We start from the raw sequence: 19,827 nt of genomic DNA on the forward strand, positions 1-19,827 counted from the left end.
CAAATAGGAGCAAAAAAAAGGGACAAGGTACTAGCAACAGACAACTGATTTATTATGTTCTTCAAAATATGACCCTTTTCACAAGGGATAACGCTGTTTAAATAGTTTTTTAACGCAGGCGAAAACCTACCTTTTGACATTGCGAAAATAATCAGCATTAATGAAAAGCAATTGTTTACGTCATAATATGTAACTGCGTATTTCGCGCACGAGCAGCATTAAGACGCAAGCGCACAAGCGCATCTACAACGAGTAAAAAAATTGATGTGCACTTATCAAAGTATCGAAGGAAAAGTGAAAAATATCAAAATATAGATAGTATCGAAAATTTGTGATACATCGTAACAAGTTTTTTAAAACAAAAAAGTGCCCCTTTTCAAAGATATGGAAAAAACTGAAACATACTCCGAAGAAAAGGTCCATCTTTAACTCAACATTTGAAACAGACAACTTTCACGTGACGTATTATTTTATGACACTTTTATTCATTAATTTATTAAAGTTACAAGTTAGTAGTGGCTGTATTTATAAGAGGGTAAATTGTGCAATGACATCACTTTGTTCATCGTAGATTAATTCGCACATGTTGTAAAGTTTAATTCAAGTTTGTCGAATATAGTACATGTCTACATATACAATAAAATTTTGTGATAGAAACTATCATAAATTCGTATTTGTAATATTGAACACGTTTGGATGTTTCAGGTACAAATCGTTCAACCTTATCTGTATCTTAATGATTAAAAATGCAGCGAAATATTATCACATATAGGTTAATTTAATCATTCAATTTGTTGGGCGATGTTGGCAAAACTGTATACTGTTCATGCCATTCTTGCTTTACACCAGAAGCCAAAATAGCAAATATAAAGCATCCAAAAAGAGAGATAATAGCTGATATGTAAAATACAATTTGCCATTCTTGAACAGTCTGAAAAAGAGCAATGTTCATTATTTAAAGAGATATTTAACTGTTTTGTTTTCACATAGTGTTTCCCTAATATCAAGTTGTTTTTGATTACAATTAATTGGAACGAAGTGATTTTATCATTATAAATCTTAAAATAAAGGGAAAAATAGTTGGCATACATAATTTCTCTAATATTCAGTATTATACATAGATATAAAACAGTGTTGTAAAACAAACCTCATTTGGTGTCAATACACCAGCAAGTAATGGCGCAATCATTCCAGGCAATGTTGCCACGCAGTTAGAAATTCCCATTAACAATCCAGAGTACATAGGTGCTATATCAAGCATATTTACACCAAATCCACTCCATATAAGACCTCCCATACCACCCCCTAATGCTAGAAGCAACACTGCAGTGTGCTGATTTCTTGTATAGCCTACAGAGGCTGTGAATATGGCTTGAAAGATGAAACCTGCAACATAAAAGTAAAAATGATTTTTCAAGTGGTAGTTATTCCTATGTTGATGTGAAGAGGAAAATTGTCTTAAAATACCTGTACAAACATTAAATTTCCTTACGTAGGTGATACTAAAAATTCTTCTCTTGAGAAAATAGTCTGATATTAAGCCACTCAAATATAGAACCGCAGCCATGGTTATATATGGAAGAGATGATAGAAAACCAGTCTGCAACAGAAAAAAGTTTGAAAATACGTTATTTCTACTAAAATAATTTCATTCCTTATACATATGAAATAAAGCTATGACTAAGAGTAAAAGTAATTTAAAGTAATGTACGGTAGATATTCTACCTGATTTCAATTATTGTAAGATTTTCAGCAAAATGCAAACCACATGGTTTTCTATTTACCAAAATGACGCGGGGCATTACTTTCAAGTGTTATTATATAACGTTATGTTATGTAATAGGTCGTTATCACTAGCTCTATCTTGCTGTACATAGTAAATTTCTACCAGGTATTCTATCGATATGAATGTTAAACTTACAGTCAGTAAATCAATATGCAGAGCAGACTTCATATAAGTAGGTAAGGTAGTCAGTAAAGTGTAATATCCCCAGTTCTGACAAAAATGAGCGGCAACAATCGCCCAAACGGCTTTGGACGATAAGATTGATTTCCAAGGAACATTTGTTGAATTCTAAAAAGAAGAAAATACACTGCTGAGTTTGATAACTGTTAACACAACTGTCTTCATGCACATTGCTTGTTTGTGTGAAGTTTATATCGTAGTCGCGGATCGACAAAATTTTTAATCACTTGCCTGCAGTTACATAGCCAGCCTGAAATTTAGTCGTGCATTATGTAAATTAGACATTAACATTGCTACTTTCTTTAGAAATCTATTATTTTTGCAGCAAAAGAACAACTTAACATTTACATAGCACTGTTCGCCACCTTTTTGCCTGTTCATTCTAAAAGTTCATTCACACTCACACTCACTGAGTGCAACATAGATATGGTGCTCTCAATGGCAAGATTTTTGCTCAAATATTTCAAATCAAGCAATCAGTGGAATGAAAATACAGTCTTCGAATAATTATGAGGTGATTTTGAAGCGTAATTTTCAAAACACAAGCGACAAAGTGCAGTTTTTAGTCAACATCGGAGAAAACAGTAATAAAATGGTATAGGAAAGCAGCTAACCTTAGCGTCTCGTTGACCTTCCAAACTTTTTTCAATGTAATCAAGTTCTCTTTTACTTATTTTCGCATACTCTCTTGGCGAATTAGTGACGTTTAAGAACCAAAAGAAACTCCACAGAACACCCAAAATACCTTAAGAGCAACGAAATAATTACGTAACAAAAATATAATCGATTATTCACTGCAATCCTAACAACATAGAAATATTCAAGTGTCTTGAAAAGATTATGTTCAAGCTGCAAAAATACGAAAAGCAACTTTACCAAAGAAATAAAAGACTACAGGCCAGTCGTAAAATTTAATCAATATTCCTGACACAGGCACGGTAAACACAGTTCCAATGTACGATCCTAAAATAAGACAAAAGTTTTGAAAAGACTGTTATAAAAAAGATTCTAAAAAAGATATCTTCTACACAGAATCCTTTGAATTGAATGTTCGAAAGTCTATTTTTACTAATTGCTCTATGATAGATTTGACTAAAATCAATTACTACAATTGACGTTAACAGGTTGAACTTGTAACACCAGAAAACCTGGGTTGATTATATAAGCAAAACAGATTACTTCAACTTATTGATTGGTTAATATATATTCTTTAGATATTCATAACCAATTACTTTTATATAAAGGTATTTTGAATTTAAAAAGTGGTTATAATTTATTTTGCCTAACCCTGGATCCACTACTGTAGTAAACTATGATATAAAATTGCAAGAATAAAATTTTCGAGGGGGAGCGCAAAACAGATAATACTAGAAGATCTGCAGAGATTGAAATGTCAACCAACACAAATTTCACTCTGTAAAACTCACACAGTACTTGTTGTTGAATAAATAATGTGCATGGATAAAGATATGAATGAAAGGCACAAAATAAATATGATCAAAAATGAGTACGCCCCATTATCACATAAAATTCATAACATTTGCAGGCACTTAATTGATCTTATATATTCAATGCGTATCTACAACTCATACCAGAAAGAGTGAAAGCAATCATCGTAGACCTTTCTAATAGAGGTGCCCATTGACTCATGACAGCATGATTGGATGAGCATATTACACCCTAAAAAATAAAAACCAATGACGATGGTCAGTGTAAGTTGAAAAATATGATAATGTGAAAATCGTATACTACCTGAGCAACACCTTGTAAGATACGTAAAATAATGAGGTATGATACAGCACATCTTGCTGCAACTGGCGTAAGTAACGTTAAGGCACTAGCAAGAAATATTCCACCACCAAACAGATTTTTTCCTCCGTACTTCGAAGCAAAAAAACCACCCGGTATTTGAGTTGTGATGTAACCGAAGAAAAATGAGCCAAGAATCAAAGCTGAAGATTAACACAATAACAAAAATAAAGTTGGTTTTAATTTTCGTAAAGAGTAAAGCGTGAAGTGAATGTTGACAGCAGTTATTAAAACATCAGAAATGAGAGGTTAGTCAAACGGAAAAAAATGTAAAATATTTAGATACAAAGAACAAGATGCAAATCACGAGGAATTTAAGTCAATATGTTTGCATGTACAGTTGATGTAGTGAGCAATGTCGGTAAAGTAAAGAACTAAATGTGATTACAAAAATTTATGTCACGCCATTTATGATTTGATGAAATATGATTATTGATTTACACGAGTTGCAATAATACTTTAATTGCTTTTCAAAGTTGAATCAAATAATTCCCATGAATGAAACGATCATGTTTCGCGCTGGAACAATCACATAGTTGCAACGTCATTTAAATTGCAGTTTGCGACATTATAAATTAAAGCTTAAATATCACTTCCGCAATTTAACCAACATTCATCAAGAGGTTCGCTATCAGCAAACTTTGTGATCAAACTCAGAATTGAAAAGAGAATGAAGTTATTTGATGTTAAACTTGCAGTATATTTTTTAATTGCTGTCTTAAACAGCAGAGAAAAACTGGTCTACTCCAATCTTTTACAAGATAGATTAAACAATCGACCGATCATCGGTATATTAGCGCAATCAACAGAAGGAGAAAATTTTCAGAAATTTGGCTCGTCTTATATTTCAGCTTCGTACATCAAATATATAGAATCGTCTGGAGCTAGGGTTGTGCCTGTAAGAAATGATCTTAATGAAAACGAAACAGAAGAATTGTTTCGTTCAATAAACGGAGTCTTGTTCCCTGGAGGAGGTGTCGATTTGGTGACATCAGGATATGCAAGGATTGGAAAGCAGTTTTATAATTTGGCAAAAAAATCCTTTGATATTGGTGATTACTTTCCTATTTGGGGATCTTGTTTAGGACATCAATTTTTATCATTCTTAGCAAGCGAAGACGAAAATATTCTGTCAATGACAAATTCGGAAAATTACCCAATACCTCTCAACTTCACTGCTGATTATCGCGATAGCCGATTGTTCACGGGTATTTCTGAGGAGCTAGCAAAGTTTGCGAGCAATGCCGATTCCACGATCAACATGCATCGCTATTCTGTTTTGGTATCAAAATTTAAGAAAAGTAAAAAGATGAAAAATATTTTTCGCACTTTGAGCACAAACAACGATCGAGACGGAAAGGAGTTTGTTTCCACAATGGAAGGAGTGAAGTATCCGTTTTACGGCTCTCAATGGCATCCTGAGAAAAACTCCTTTGAATGGACATTAAATGAAAACATTCCACATCAAGAAATGTCAATTAAGCTAACGCAATACATGTCTAATTTCTTCGTTAATGAAGCACGACAGAGCATGCATAGATTTTCAACACGAGAAAAAGAAGAGGCTTCCCTAATTTACAACTATACTCCAACATTCACAGGAAATATTTCAAACTTCGAACAATGTTATTTTTTTCAGCAAAAAAGAAAACAGATAAGAGATTACTTTGCTTGAATCATGAGTTAAAGCAGAAGCTTAGAAATGTTTACCTGATGACTTAAAGTAAGATATAAAACTTTTGCTATAACTTTAACATTTATATTTCACAAAACATGTATTATGATACTACATTTATGCTCAATAATAAAAAATGAACAATGAATAATGAACAATGAACAATGTCATGTTGAATATTTTCTTATAAGCCAATTATCACAGAAGCAACTTTTACTTTGTCAAAAGTAAAGTGCAAATATCAAGAAAGAAGGAAATTATGCCAAAACTGACACAACTTTTAAATCTGCTATAGAAATAACTGTATCCTTAAGAATCTGATTCAAATGTTTGTTCGTTTTTTCATCAAGAGCAAAATTATTAGGATAACATGACCATTGGCATCAATCCTGTCTTAATTGAGGTGACCATATTCATATATTCTGCTATGCCTGGCTAATTTCTTTTAAAAACAATTTCATTTTCAAAAGAAATCACCCTGGAATAACTGAATATGCCCCCCCCCAATTATCACAAGATTGACACCCATGAACATGACAAAGAAATTGGGCTGTCCTTGCAAGTGACAAAAATAAGAGGCAAAAGATAAAAATAAAAAGAGGCAAAAATAAAAGTTATTAAGACAACACTGTGAATTTTATAATTGTATAATAAATACCTTGTAACTGTGAGTTCCAGTCAAATTCTGCAACTTTCTACAAAATACAAAAGTTTGTTGTATGTTTTATAAGATGTTGAAAGTTTTTGAGTGCAGTCTTAAACTTAAGCTAAATGAAAAAGAAATTAACCAAAAGAAAGAAAAGTTCTCCATTAGCTACAAAATTATTGTAATAGAAGAAAGAAAGACACAAAGTTCAGTCGTACACTACCTCAATATCAAGACCATGTCCAAACTTCGTATCATTATTTACCATGGCCACCATTGCAACACTAAGATTGACTCTTAACGCATATGCATTAAAAAAGCCAAACATTGCCAAACATGCTACAATGTATCGTTTAGGAAAGAATGAACATAGACAGCCATCATCCTCAGCTGATCTTTCTTCATTAAGTTTGTCAACATCTTCGTGTGATTTTATTTCTTCCATAAACAAGACCTACCCTACCAATAAGCAAAAGTCGTTCAGTTATTCCGGAAATGATAGTATATGCTGGTATATGGCTCTATGCTACAAAGATTGAAATAAGGCGATAAACTTTATTACGTTATTTTATACACACTTCTTTACATCCTCGAACACTATTAAATAAATGAAGAATTTTGCCAGTCATAATCGATCTAACACGACAAATGTAATGCGCACATCAAATATCATCGCTATTCATGCTTGGGAAAATAACAACATAATTGATTTTGAAAACGCTCATATTGTTAATAGATGCAGTCATAGCATGCAAAAAAAACTTTAGAATCATGGCACACTGGAATAACCAAAGCAGCTGAAAATAACTCAAAACAACTTCGTGGACATTATGAAATTATTTTAAGGAAAATATTAACTTGAATATTGTATCATATTACATTATATCCTGTTTCTTTATTTATGTGTTTATAATGCTACAGCTCAGCCAGCCTCATTTATCTTTTTATAACACGTCGAAAGCTCGAAAGCACGTCGTTAGACAGCTGAAAGCTCGCTTTTCTTATAAAATTTTTATATCAATGAGCGTTTGACCACATATGTCTAATGTTGATATCCGATCACGCGTTTTTTGCTGTTAAAACTTATCCTTTTATATTTATTATACTCATACTAAAATAATTTATTAAAAATATTTCATTTTCATACAATTTGCGCTTTGTCCAACAGTCCGAGACTCTATTTATTCAATCTTTAATCATATTATGAGAATTCGTTTTCTGCAATTTTCTTACCTGGTAATCTCTTGTAATACTATAAGTATCTCCTCGCTTGACTTTAATCCAATTGATTGTCTTTAAAGTTATTTCGGTCTTAAAGTCAAACGGCCTTGTCTTTTGATATTCACAGATATCATTTGCTTGAGATCATTTTCCAGATAAAAAGATCAATTTCCAAATCGTTATTCAAAATAGTGAGCAGATATCATTCAATTTTAAAACCGGATATCGTCCATATTGTTTTGTAATACAACATTGACTAACTCACTGAACTATAACATTTACAAGTTTTATTTTAATTTATAATTTTAAAAAGTCCATTTATATAGTCTTCCTCCCGTATTTCATTGCTGTGCCGTTTACATGAGAAATAAAATAGCTTTTAAAAACATGGGCGCTGATCGATTGAATATTTGTTTCTAACTTTCTGTTTACGGTTAAACTATTGCTACATATATATCACAGTTATTTTTGCAATGGGATCGTCATCTCCAGACGAAATGACCATTAATTTCACGATAATGAAGGGAATTATGGTGCTTCTCATGCACTTATCAGCTGAAAAGGAAGATAAAACTACGTCTACGTTACTACGTAGTACGGTCTTCTACACTCCGTACCACCATATATGCATGTTTATTTACGAAACACTCGCCTACATAGTGCATAAAAAAGCTACTAAAGTTATAATATGGAAATGATGACCTAACATACAATAAATGCTATTTTTACTTCTGGAACTGATCCGTAATTGTTGTGTAGCAAGATCAGAAATCAGATAGTTCATATAATTATATAAAGACAGTTGGCATGAAAAAAGACTTGAACTGCTTCTCGAAATATTACATATAATTTATGATTAAGGTTAAAAATTTACACAGTTATATACACAGTTTAATAACTTGACATGCTTTCATATTTTGACTGAAAATGAGACATTAAAATTACTACTCTAAAAGCTACCTCAGACTAACATGCAAAAACATCTGTTTCAGTATTTTAACTGAGAACAAGAATGTATTTATTTTGCCAGAACATTTAAGATTGGCGTCTTGGCAACTTCGAAGAAGACAGGGTGGGAGTATTTTGAATGTATTGTTTTTAGGTTTTTTTTGGGCTGAACTGAAATAAGGACATTGAGTTTTCCTACAAGTTCCGTTAGGTCAGTGCGGGAATAACCAGTGTAATATTCCAAGGTTGGAGTCCACGAGCCCAACTTCTTCATTGCCATTGCTAACGCAAGACATGCAGCTGCCATCTTTGAGGATTTAAGGGTTATAAAATCATATTCTAATAACGAGGTTTCAAGTATATAACGAGCCAATGTCAGAGTTTCCATGCTGGCATGAGCAGCCTAAAAGATAAATAAACAATAGAATACTGCTGTAGTCAGACAAATAGAAAAATTAAAAATTAAGACCCGTTACCTTAGCATATCGCCTTAAAAATCTATAAGGAATTGGAATAGCTAAGCAAAAGTCTAAAGACGCAAACACTCTCATTTCCATTTTGAGCAAATCTGCCTTGTTATAGGCATCGTCACAGATAAAGAGGAAATCGTCAAGATAGGGAGGATGCTTTTCCTACAAATGAAAATCATGTCAGTGCTTTTATTTCACCAGACATAGCATTCATCATACAAAAACATTTACAGGAACAATATACCTCAATTTTGCAAGCCAAAAAAACTGCTGTAGCACCTAGCAACTGAAGTTGGTCTCTTTCAATATCATTCTTCTCCAAATAATGGTCAACAATTTTTACAGCAAGATACAAAGTCTCATGATATAATTCAAAGTTTTCCTGAACTTCAACAAGCCAATCAACCAAAATAGCTCTCATGTTTCCATTTAATTTTGACCGTTTTGACATGTATGGAGTGAGAACATACATCTCCTAGAATGGATTGACTCATCAATAATAGCAATAAGTGCTCAATGTATTTGTGACAGCAATGTCATTATCGTCATACCTCACGATTCTTCATGTTCTTAAAAATTTCATTTGCATATTCAGCAACAGCGAATTCATCTGTCACATCCAAGTCTATGTCATCTATTTCAGCAGCATTTATGGTGGCCTAAATGGAAGCCATAGCTCCAAAAATTGAAATTTGTTGATGTCGATGAAATTTGATACTAACTTACCATTTCTTCTTCAGTGATGGAATCAACAGTTGAGCCTAGAGTTTTGTCACTAAATTTTATGATATCATAAATGTTATTACTTATAAAATAATTGTAAAAAGTTTTTTTTAAAAAGATATTAATTTTCAAATTTTATCCATTTATTATTTATTGAATGGTACAATATGCCAACACCTTTGGTCAAATTGTGTTTTTTCTGTGAGCTCTGTCAATAAAATATCATCTAGGTCTGTATCAGTAATGGAAGGTTTCTCTATTTCAACATTTTTTCTGCAAGTTGTACAAAATGTGAATAATGAGGTAGTAAAAGAAAACACAAATGAAATTGTCATTTTAACCCCACCCACCACCCACAGTATTGGCATAATGATAAAACAAATGTGTTATTACAACACACAAGCATTGGTAACGACAAACGAGCATTACCAATAACATACAAATAGAGTTTTTACCCTGCTCCTTGCAGTGTCTCCGCTTTGTTTTTGGCATTTTTTTTAACCACTGAAGCCGATTCCATGGATCTTTGTCGAGTTTGAATTGTTGATGATAGACGATTAGCGTTCTTCTCAACCTTTGGTTTAATAATGTATTTTGCTTTCGAATCCTTTGATACTAGTTCCACCTGTGAAGCCTATGAGTCATAATTTAGAAATTTTCAGTATTTTTAAGCATCCTTCGGTACAAAAGTTAACGGTGTATCTTAGGTCTGACATACATTTGTCACATCGCCTAACGCCGAACGTTTCCTTGTGGGTGCGTTGTTCGGTGATTCTTCTGCTTGCCGTTTAGCATTTTCGGTAAATTTTCTAAAATCAGACGCCATGTACTTTGAAGTAGTTGCACGCGTTTTTCTTGCTGCTTCTTCCTATATAAAAATGAATGATTTCGTCAAGGTAAAAAGTTGTTTAATTGTGCAAGCTTCAAGCACACGACAACGACATTCCTCGCCATTCGAAAAGGGCTTTAAACAATGTGTACGTGAGAAGTCTTCTGCACACCTGAGTATTCTCTTTGTTTACAGCGACAGGAATTCGTTGTGATTTCATTCTGAACTTATTTCTTCTTTTACAAAATAATCTATAGAAAATGATTTTCTTCGACAACTTCTCCTTGACTTGAGATAGAATGCACTGCTGTGGAATCTCAGCTGAACTGGAAATCGAATTTGTATTACGCGGGATTTAAAATGCCTTTACAAGATTGGTCGACAGCATTAGATTCAACCAATCATCTTTAATTTTTCAAAACAAATTATGTTGTCCTTAGTAACCGCTCATGGCTGAATTTGGAATTTCCTACAAATTTCTAACGATTATTCTTATAAACGCCTGCACGTTTTAAGCAATCTTGCTTGCTCACTTTCACGTTGTTCATGCCACGATGCTTATTGTTTCAAAAATGGGCTGTTGAAATAGTTAACGATCTAAATGTATATGAGATCCAAAGTAAAATAATTCATTTGTCCATTGTAGCATTTTATAATGGACTGGAGGCCGTTTCTCTATGGCGGCTTAGCCTCAATGACTGCGGAAGTAGGTAAGTGATTATCTTTGCACATCTGTAAACAGCCTGCAAAGAAATAAGTGGCTAAGACTGGAATATTACTGAGATTACAAAGATGAGAGATTTCCTTTCTGCGTTTCTGATTATTTCATCGATCCATTAACAATCCTTTCATATCTTCGTAAGCAAAAGCTTTCAATTACTTTTTTTTTAAAACATTAGGTCAGAAATCTCCTTGCTGTGCAATTTGTTTTTCATGTCTCAAGGAATAATTCGGTGATATTTTATAAAATATAGCAACATTTCCCATTGACACAACAAAAACAAGACTTCAACTCCAAGGGCAACACATTGATATCACTAATAAAAAGATAAGATACCGGGGAATGCTGGATGCATTTGTTACAATATCTAAAGAAGAAGGTGGTAAAGCTCTTTATTGTGGGTATGTTTATACACAAAATTGTGCATAGGTCTTCATTATCAAATGTAAAAAATATCTCGTTTGAATATAGTGTTGCCCCAGCTTTATTAAGACAAGCAACATATGGAACAATAAAGATAGGAATGTATCATGGAATCAAAAGGATTATTGTGAAAGACCCAAAAGGTTGTGACTCAGGGCAGGTTTTCACAAAAAAAATGCTTTCACGTTTGTTATATGTAAAAGTTTTTCCACTGTAATATTTACAAAATTTATTTTAATGATTACAACTTTGACTGATATGAAAATTAATGAATACAGATTCAATCCATTCAAACAAATAACGTTACAATGCATTTGAGTGATGTGTGTTGTGTTATGTTTGTAGATGAGAAATTTTACTACAACATTTTATGTGGTGTGGTGTCAGGTGCAGTCGCTGCTGCCTTGTGTAATCCAACAGATTTACTTAAAGTGAGTATGGAGAATGAACTGATGCGTCTTTTTATAAATATTCCAATCATATGGCTTATTTCATTGTATTTGTGCTCTATTACTTCATTGCAAAAATTGTACATTTTAGGTTCGCATGCAAGCTCAGAGTAGTGATTTTATTCTTAAGAAAGGAATGGTTTGTTCATTTGCAGAAATTCTTCAAAATGAAGGATTATCGGGGCTTTATAGGGTAATGTTCACTGTATAATATATTTTAACCTTTGCTTCCCAAAGAATCACATCTGCAAAATGCCAAAAAGCTCTAAACAAGTGAGTGTTATCGGTATAAGCTCCTCGTATCTAATCTACAGGGTGTGATTCCAAATGCCCAGCGAGCTGCTGTTGTTGCTGGAGTAGAATTAGCAGTTTATGATTGGTGTAAGAAGAAAATATTGGACAATGGTCTTTTGCAAGATAACATGCTTACCCATTTTCTGTGAGTTCAATTTAAGTCAAGTCTCCAGGTAGCTACTGTAAATGATTTCAATGATAGAAGTTTGTGGAAATAAAGATAGTTAAAATAAAGCCCAATAACGTCGTACTGCAATATTAAAGAATTTTTTTGTACGAAAGGTTTTTTTGAATACATGTATTGATAGAGCTTTCTATTAAATGGATATAGCTCCAGCTTTGGTGCTGGTTTTGCAGGCGCTGTTGCATCGAATCCAATTGATGTAGTTAAGGTATTCTTTGTACTACAGAATACTAAAACTCAGTTTTTAAGACTCATTAAGTAGCTGAATGGTTTCAGTATCATCTCACTTACTTTATCAAGTGTTATTTAGACAAGATTAATGAACCAACGAAAGTTAAAACAGAACGATACTAGTGAAGCACAGATTTATAAAAACTCTCTAGATTGTATTATGATGGTAAGAAATCATGATCACCTGGTCAATTTCTATAATAAAGGATTATTTTTTATTCTTTTACTTTTCCAGACATTAAGAACCGAAGGATTTCTCGCATTGTATCGTGGTTTCATTCCAAATTTTGTTCGTCTTTGTCCTTGGAACATTGTTGTATCCTTGTTTAGAAATAAGTAATTTTTTGTCTATTTTTTTATCGTTCTTCTGCGATTTTAGTTGCTATTGACCCGCAATATACTATTTGCAATGACGGATCATCGTGGTTCGGGCGCACAAGTAGAAACAAGTCATTATCCTTAACTGCTGAATTCAGTTTTTTATGTCTTTTGAACAGTATAAGACTTTAGGTGATAAACTTTTGTGAGCTGAAATTTCTGGAATTCTTAAATAGAAAGTACTGATTAAAGTTAGCTTTCTGCATTATTGTATGAATTTATTTATGACAAACATTACATCTTTGAAATCTTGAAATTATGGCAAATTAATTACGATGCAATTTATTAAAGATCTTAGAAATTGTAAATAACGTCTTGTGGTGATCAATTTAGGGTTTCACAATGTTCATCGTTTCACACATTTCAGTAAATATTTTTTCAAAGTTAGCCACAATCTCACTAGGTTTCGGGATTATCGCTTCATCCGTCATTACACCAATACCGATTTGACCGTTATAGCTGAAAATTGACATCATAATTGCTATATTAGCTCTCGCTGGTGGCCAGAAAATTCCTCCCAAAGCTTTGTTGCCCCCAATGGTAAGAGGGAACTGTGGACCTGGAACGTTAGATAGGACACAGGAAACCTTTGACGAGAATATATCTAGAATTGTTTTAGATATGAAATGAGGCAGCAACATGAGAAGTTGGGTGGTTGTCGCTGCGACGAAAGGCTCAGCTGATCTCTTGATTTCGTCCATTCGCTTTTTCGTTTCGTATAATTGCTCAATACAATCTTTCTTCGACACGGGAGCCCGTAGAAATACCAAAGCAAATCGATTGTCAAACTTCATCGAGCTTTTATCCATTCGTATATCAACGGGGACAGCAGCCCACACATCCTTTGGTTTTTCCTCAGAATGATCTTGTAGGTAACGTCGCAGTGCTCCAGACAGACATGACGTCATCACGTCATTTACAGTCGTCTCAGTTCGATTTTTTATTTCTTTCACGGTAGCAAGTTCAAACTTTTTTGACCATGATACTAATTTCTTTCCATTTAACTGACTCCCGTGGATTTCAGAGTAATCTCTGGGTGAGAGGCATCTGGAAATTACGGTCAAAGGCCCAACAAGTGCAGCTTTGGTCAACATCAAAAAACGCTTCTTTGTTGAAAATTTTATTGGTTCATGATGGTTTAGAGGAACATCAAAAAGATTATTCACAAAAAGTCGCGTCAAAGCGACTCCATCAGCGTAACTATGATGTATTCGAAATACAATAACGTGTGAATCGTTGATGTCCGGCGTTGGAATTGAAATAAACTCCCAAAGCGGCTTTTTGCGTTGTAAAATCTGTGAAGAGATTTCTGATATTACATTCTCTAAGTCTTGCATAGTTTTCGGTTGTTTTCCTCCCCATAACTGCACGTGGTTTTCAATTTTGAATGCTCCGTCTTCAATCCAAACGTACTGTCCGTAAAGTACATCAATACAACAGGTTAAACGAGGGCAAAGCTTTTCGCCATTTGCTCGCTTGGACTTCACCAAACGCTGGTTAACCAGTTCTTCCAAATTCTTGAGCGTCAACCTACCCGCCAAGAACATGACGGCATTTACAATGTGTAGATTAGTACTTCGATCTTGTTGCCAAACCGCATCGTCAGCAGCAAGGGGGATTGCTCCCTTTAGATAAATCAGACAACGAACACCTCCATGGTAAATGAGTAAAAGCAAAATAATCGGTAGGAAAACAGGCAGTAACAAAACACTTGCTATGAATGCAAGAACACAAGCGGCCCAGTAAATTTTCATCTTGCCTCTTGAAGTTCGCCAAATGAAATACCCTCTTGCATAAAATGGATAAGACTACATACACCTAACAGAAAACTGAGTTAGTTGTGTTTAATGTAGCTTTTATTGCTCGTGAATTTAACTACTGCTTGGTATTAGTTGCTTTCACGTTCAAGTACTTTTTGTCACCAATAAATTATTTAACAAATCAGTCATCAGATAAAGATTATCAGTCGTACACGGCCGCAAGGGAGTTAATTTTCGCAAACACATGCGTCAAAGCAGTGAAAAAATTTGTAAATATAATTATTCATAACAAACATGCACCACACTTCTCCAATGTGCAATCTATTCGATGCATATTGGCAGCTTTGTGGCAAGTCATATGGTAAATAGAACCATATAACGCCTGTTCAGGTAAATTGACTGGGACAACTGACTGATGAGGAGAAACACAAGTAACATGTCACAAGCTGTGACAAGCTGAAAGGTAGCTACCAGAGGTATCGGTGACACTTTTTTTCATACAAAACGCGTTTTTTGATAGAACCACGGATGTTTACAGCAGCCATTTCGTACGTGAAACTTTGCATAAAATAAATAATGCAAAATGCATACAAACTCATAACGAGAATTTTCTATTATATTATTATTTTACTTTGAAAGATTGCGATTCATTTCATTCTGTTTCAAAAACTAAACAATACAATAATAAGTAGGAAACTACCTTCTTACTTATAATATAGCATTACGTATCCTGGCAAAACATTTTACATGCGAGCAATGCATGAAACTAAAGCCTCATTTCCACCTATCGCACGAATTGGCTAAGGCTGCGTTTACACTATATCGGATTCGTTCATCACATCTTCATTTGCATTAAAGGGTTAACTGTTCGGAGTAAAAGCTTATTAAGATGATAGATTTAGTCTATTTGACTGTGTTCCTGACGTTGAACAATGTCACTGCCTTTTAATACAAAGAATATTCAACCTGCTACGATGGTAATCCAGTATAGTGTAAACGGGGCCTAAATGCATCATTTAGATTTAAGATAATGCTTAATACTATAAAACAGCAATATTTACAAACTATCGCAAACAAGACAAATCTAATTTACAATGATAAGAAAAAGAAATTTTAGGACGTCTATGTCATGCACTAAACGTCTTCATTTTACTTGCAATTTCGTTGTCTCTTTGCACTGCTTTCGTTTCCGTAAAGGCAACACCTTTTATAAGTTTAATATCACATTCGCCAGTCTTTATATCGTATGCTAGATCAAGAAGAAAATCATCCTCCTCATCGAAATTTTGTACAATTTCTTCAGTTATATCGACGACACGTCTAAAACAAACAAATGAATAATCACAAACCCACTTCATGTAGAAGCCGAAAAAACCGTCGAACAAACACAAAAGAAATTTCAAAAAACAGTCGCTTCCATGTTCATTGCATGAAGAAATGATCTTTACATGAAAAATCTTATTGAAACATTGCCAGAATCGACTATTAATTCTAAATGATATTTCTTCAATGTAATTTTTTCTACGTGACTTTCTTTGAAATTTCTTTGTAATTTTTAAAATTTCTTGGTAAGTCACAAAAATCAGGCGCATATTGAATATAAATTAAAAGAGCTTTGATGCCAAACAAGCTAAAACAAAATCATTGACAAAATGACCAAAGATCGGTTTTAGCTTTGAAAATAAATAAAGTTGGCATTAAAACACTTCCAATTTGCACGCGCAGTGCAAAACAATAACAACAGGAAATAAATATTTAACATCCACATGCCCCTGTGCGCAATCAGTGAAATTTCTGTGTGACAAGAAAATAATAAAAAAAGATTTTACTTCAATCAAAATGCAAGGTTTTGTACGTGTCACACTGAAAAATTCAACGATTAGGCGCACATGAACATTTTCACAAAGACAAATCCAACATTAACAAACATATTGTTCATACTACAAGCCGTATACAATATAACCATTCGTAAATAACGAATAAACCTTTATAACTGCACATCCAGATTTCATCTGCAGTACGTAAATGTGGCAGTTCTTCACTTAGTTCTCTAAAAAGACATTCGGCATGCAATGGAAATAATAAATTAATTTTGTTCACATAATAAATTTCTCCATTTCAATGTCCACATTCTGGTGGGGAGGTGCACATTCATTTTCACATCACAATGATGTTAATGGTTTATATTTCTTCCACAATAAACATCACCAAAGTAAGGAGATGTGTTGAGAATTATTCATTCACTTCATACTGACAGGAAAATGTGTAAATGTGTAAATAGTCATCAGCTATTTAATCAAATAAGTCATTGATTATGGTGATTAATAATGTTTAATAAATTCAAGATTCAAAGAAATGCCATCCATTATATTCATGGCATTTTGATAATCACCAATGAGCCGTCTCAACTTTTCTGCAATGATTCACTTCTTAAAGTATGCTACAGACAAAATCTCATCAAAATCTTTAAGAGAAAACACATATAGACAAGGCTGCTACAATGACACTGATAACTGCCTTGAAAAAAAGAAGTTTACCAACCCAACAAACTTTTATTCAAAATTAATAGCTTGTAAATTTTTAATTTCTAGTTCTGGGTAAAAGTGGGAGAAAATCCAACCACAGTTGTCATGAGACATCAAAAATTAATTAAGAAAAATTCTAATGATGAACTATATGCACACCACCAGAATTTTGAATGACAAGTTTGTAGCACTTATCAATTAAATATTTATCACAGATTAATATTTCCAAGTAAGTTATTTTATTTTCTTTGTCAAGTGAGTTTTGGCATTTAATCATGATAAAATTATGTACATAGTACAATCTGTAGGCCATGATTATGTAATGAAAAATATTGTTGTTGTATATTTCAAAACATTAAATGATATCCAAATTGCAGTCCAGGCACTAATAGAAGAGACAGCAGAACTTTTCCCTCATTACACTGGAATATTTTTAAAAAAATCAACATTGCATCTATTATGAAATTTACATACTTCCCATAATGAATAACAATAATGGATAAGTGGACCTTCATGCATAGAGAATGTTGATTTATAAAAATACATTATGGATATTTAAAAACAATTATGGATTTTATAAAACACAATAACAGAGTTTGGGAAAAATTTCCTGTGGTACCATTCTAAGATTTATGAATAGTCTCCAAAACTCATGAATATAATAATTGATATAAAATAAAATCAATTAAATTTATTCACATAGCAATGAGGTCAAATCAAGTTGTTCTTTTAATTAATCAAACAAATTTAAATCCTTATGATTGTAATTTAACTAGAAACAACAGTCCTTACTCTCAACAAGAAAAAAATATTATCACATCTAGCTTATATTTCATAAGATCAAAAATCTGCATTTGGTTGCACAAAAGGACAATAAATTACTATCCAACACATAACTTGCTATCCAACAGACAACAAACAATCCAATAGATAAATTCTTGTTAAAATAAAGTTGCTTTGAAGATGAAATGCAACATTTAAAAAAAATTGCACCATATAACATGCCAGTTTGGTATTTGATCTTCCCAGAAGATACAATGTGATAGTTTTTATCCAATGCATTTCATCCACAGAGTAGCTATCTATTGAATAGGATGTATATTGTAATATTCTTTGGATAAGATTCATTAATCGGATAATTTATCCATCTTTTGTGCAACAGACCCCTTTTGTCCATTATAGGCTGTCAAAATTAAAGCAACAAAAACCTGGGTCACTGCTACTTTATCACAAAGACAGTTTTGTGGTAATTTAATCAGGTTCACCCAAAACAACGTACAGCATCTTAAACACACTAGTACCGCAAAATTTCTTAATCTGATAACTGGTGATGACTGTGTTATTTTTTAACTGAAAATAATTCTAATTCCTTTTATGTTAGTCAATGATATTTGTCGTAAACCAATTGGATTCTATCTCATCTAATTTAGGACAGCCTACATTGGCAAAAACCAATAACAAAAACAGACCATTTTAACTCGCGCAATAACAAATTGACAACCGCTGGTTGTTAAAATAACTACGTCGACCTTTTCTTTGCGTGACTACGTCATGGGGGAGTTTCCTCCAAACCGAAAGAAAAAGTTGAGTGACTAGTTCAACAAGATAAAAGATGCCATGGAAAAATGATGAAATCAAGTGAAACGCCGATCATTTAGTGGTGTATTAATACTCCAGTAACATAAAAGCTTGAAACTAAATTCTAGCTTACCGTTCTCTTTTACGTTTTTGACATCTATCATTCGACACATACTGCATATTTGTGACACAACTTGACGAAAAATTATATTTATCACCAAGCGCTTGTTTAAGTTCTTCAACTGTCTTTTGATTAAGTCTGATAGCATTGTATACTTTCTCCGTTTTACTTTTTACATAAATTGTAAGTGCAGCTGGTCTGCGCCGACATAATCTTGATTTCTTCGCACGGGGAACCAAGTCCAAATCGTCCAAAGCGTTTACAGCCTTTCGAAATGCCTCAAGTAAAGTTCCTTTTCGTAGGCGACCTTTCGTATTTTCCATAGTTTCTCCCAGCCTCCGACGGGAGCATTTTGGACATGATGCTCCACGTTTACAAGGCGGAAAAGTAGATACAGTTTTAGAATTATTATGAGAAGCCGTTTTCGACACAATATTAAAAGCGTTCACAACCATATCCTAGTCGAAAAGAAGACGAGTCAAACTAATAAACGCAAGAATTCGCCAAGTATAAATGCTAGACTCGCTTGACACAATTCCAACTCAAATAAACTTCGACCTTCTACAACATCCTTCCAGTATAAGCAGGTTCGAAGTAATATCACTCGTCACTCGTCAGGCTTGTTCATTCAAGCAATGCAAATGGGCACGAAACAAGAACTTGTCTAGCGTCAACAATATATTCAATATGATGTAGAATATATGAATGCAATTATAACAAAACAGCTGCTACATTCGTAGGCGTCCAAGCACGAAGTATAAAATGTTGTTAAAATTTTTCTCATCGTAAGAAAACATAATCACGGAAGTGACATTTCAGCCTGGCGTACCTCTCGTCCTCTCCTTACAAATAATATGGAAAATATGACTTGGGAAT

At 33.4% G+C, this 19,827-nt stretch overlaps 6 protein-coding genes across 7 annotated transcripts; 2 read left to right on the forward strand and 4 right to left on the reverse strand.

Annotated features, from left to right (window-relative positions):
* Positions 1-465: 465 nt before the first annotated feature.
* On the reverse strand, positions 466-7,552 carry LOC124446516 (sialin-like). The gene is made up of 11 exons (XM_046997355.1): positions 7,330-7,552; positions 6,320-6,555; positions 6,109-6,145; positions 3,719-3,918; positions 3,559-3,646; positions 2,843-2,929; positions 2,581-2,711; positions 1,922-2,074; positions 1,468-1,600; positions 1,148-1,386; positions 466-931 (listed from the first exon to the last, which is right to left on the reverse strand). The coding sequence occupies exons 2-11, from the start codon at positions 6,539-6,541 to the stop codon at positions 779-781; spliced, it is 1,443 nt and encodes a 480-aa protein (XP_046853311.1). The 5' UTR covers positions 6,542-6,555; positions 7,330-7,552; the 3' UTR covers positions 466-778.
* Positions 4,365-5,612, forward strand: LOC124446517 (gamma-glutamyl hydrolase-like). Its single transcript, XM_046997356.1, has one exon. The coding sequence runs from the start codon at positions 4,446-4,448 to the stop codon at positions 5,448-5,450; it is 1,005 nt and encodes a 334-aa protein (XP_046853312.1). The 5' UTR covers positions 4,365-4,445; the 3' UTR covers positions 5,451-5,612.
* A 593-nt stretch (positions 7,553-8,145) lies between the features above and the next one.
* LOC124447031 (G2/mitotic-specific cyclin-B3-like) lies at positions 8,146-10,631 on the reverse strand. 2 transcript variants are annotated; one of them, XM_046997932.1, is made up of 9 exons: positions 10,460-10,631; positions 10,177-10,326; positions 9,914-10,092; positions 9,636-9,731; positions 9,462-9,510; positions 9,287-9,394; positions 8,980-9,210; positions 8,742-8,897; positions 8,146-8,668 (listed from the first exon to the last, which is right to left on the reverse strand). In XM_046997932.1, exons 1-9 carry the CDS (start codon positions 10,505-10,507, stop codon positions 8,336-8,338), a joined length of 1,350 nt encoding a protein of 449 aa, XP_046853888.1. In that variant the 5' UTR covers positions 10,508-10,631; the 3' UTR covers positions 8,146-8,335. The 2 variants fall into 2 exon arrangements, with proteins under 2 accessions (XP_046853888.1, XP_046853889.1); XM_046997933.1 differs by lacking the exon at positions 9,636-9,731.
* A 115-nt stretch (positions 10,632-10,746) lies between these two features.
* On the forward strand, positions 10,747-13,275 carry LOC124447034 (kidney mitochondrial carrier protein 1-like). Its single transcript, XM_046997935.1, has 10 exons — positions 10,747-10,997; positions 11,262-11,409; positions 11,480-11,574; positions 11,777-11,862; positions 11,972-12,073; positions 12,195-12,319; positions 12,506-12,566; positions 12,669-12,755; positions 12,825-12,905; positions 13,066-13,275. The coding sequence occupies exons 1-10, from the start codon at positions 10,943-10,945 to the stop codon at positions 13,114-13,116; spliced, it is 891 nt and encodes a 296-aa protein (XP_046853891.1). The 5' UTR covers positions 10,747-10,942; the 3' UTR covers positions 13,117-13,275.
* Positions 13,169-15,234, reverse strand: LOC124447030 (putative diacyglycerol O-acyltransferase MT1809). Its single transcript, XM_046997931.1, has one exon. The coding sequence runs from the start codon at positions 14,719-14,721 to the stop codon at positions 13,297-13,299; it is 1,425 nt and encodes a 474-aa protein (XP_046853887.1). The 5' UTR covers positions 14,722-15,234; the 3' UTR covers positions 13,169-13,296.
* An 81-nt stretch (positions 15,235-15,315) lies between these two features.
* Positions 15,316-19,626, reverse strand: LOC124447036. Its single transcript, XM_046997939.1, has 2 exons — positions 18,964-19,626; positions 15,316-16,047 (listed from the first exon to the last, which is right to left on the reverse strand). The coding sequence occupies exons 1-2, from the start codon at positions 19,404-19,406 to the stop codon at positions 15,855-15,857; spliced, it is 636 nt and encodes a 211-aa protein (XP_046853895.1). The 5' UTR covers positions 19,407-19,626; the 3' UTR covers positions 15,316-15,854.
* Between the last annotated feature and the right edge of the window lie 201 nt (positions 19,627-19,827).

The sequence above is a fragment of the Xenia sp. Carnegie-2017 genome, unplaced genomic scaffold (genome assembly GCF_021976095.1).
Source record: "Xenia sp. Carnegie-2017 unplaced genomic scaffold, XeniaSp_v1 HiC_scaffold_22, whole genome shotgun sequence".
Lineage (NCBI taxonomy): Eukaryota > Metazoa > Cnidaria > Anthozoa > Malacalcyonacea > Xeniidae > Xenia > Xenia sp. Carnegie-2017.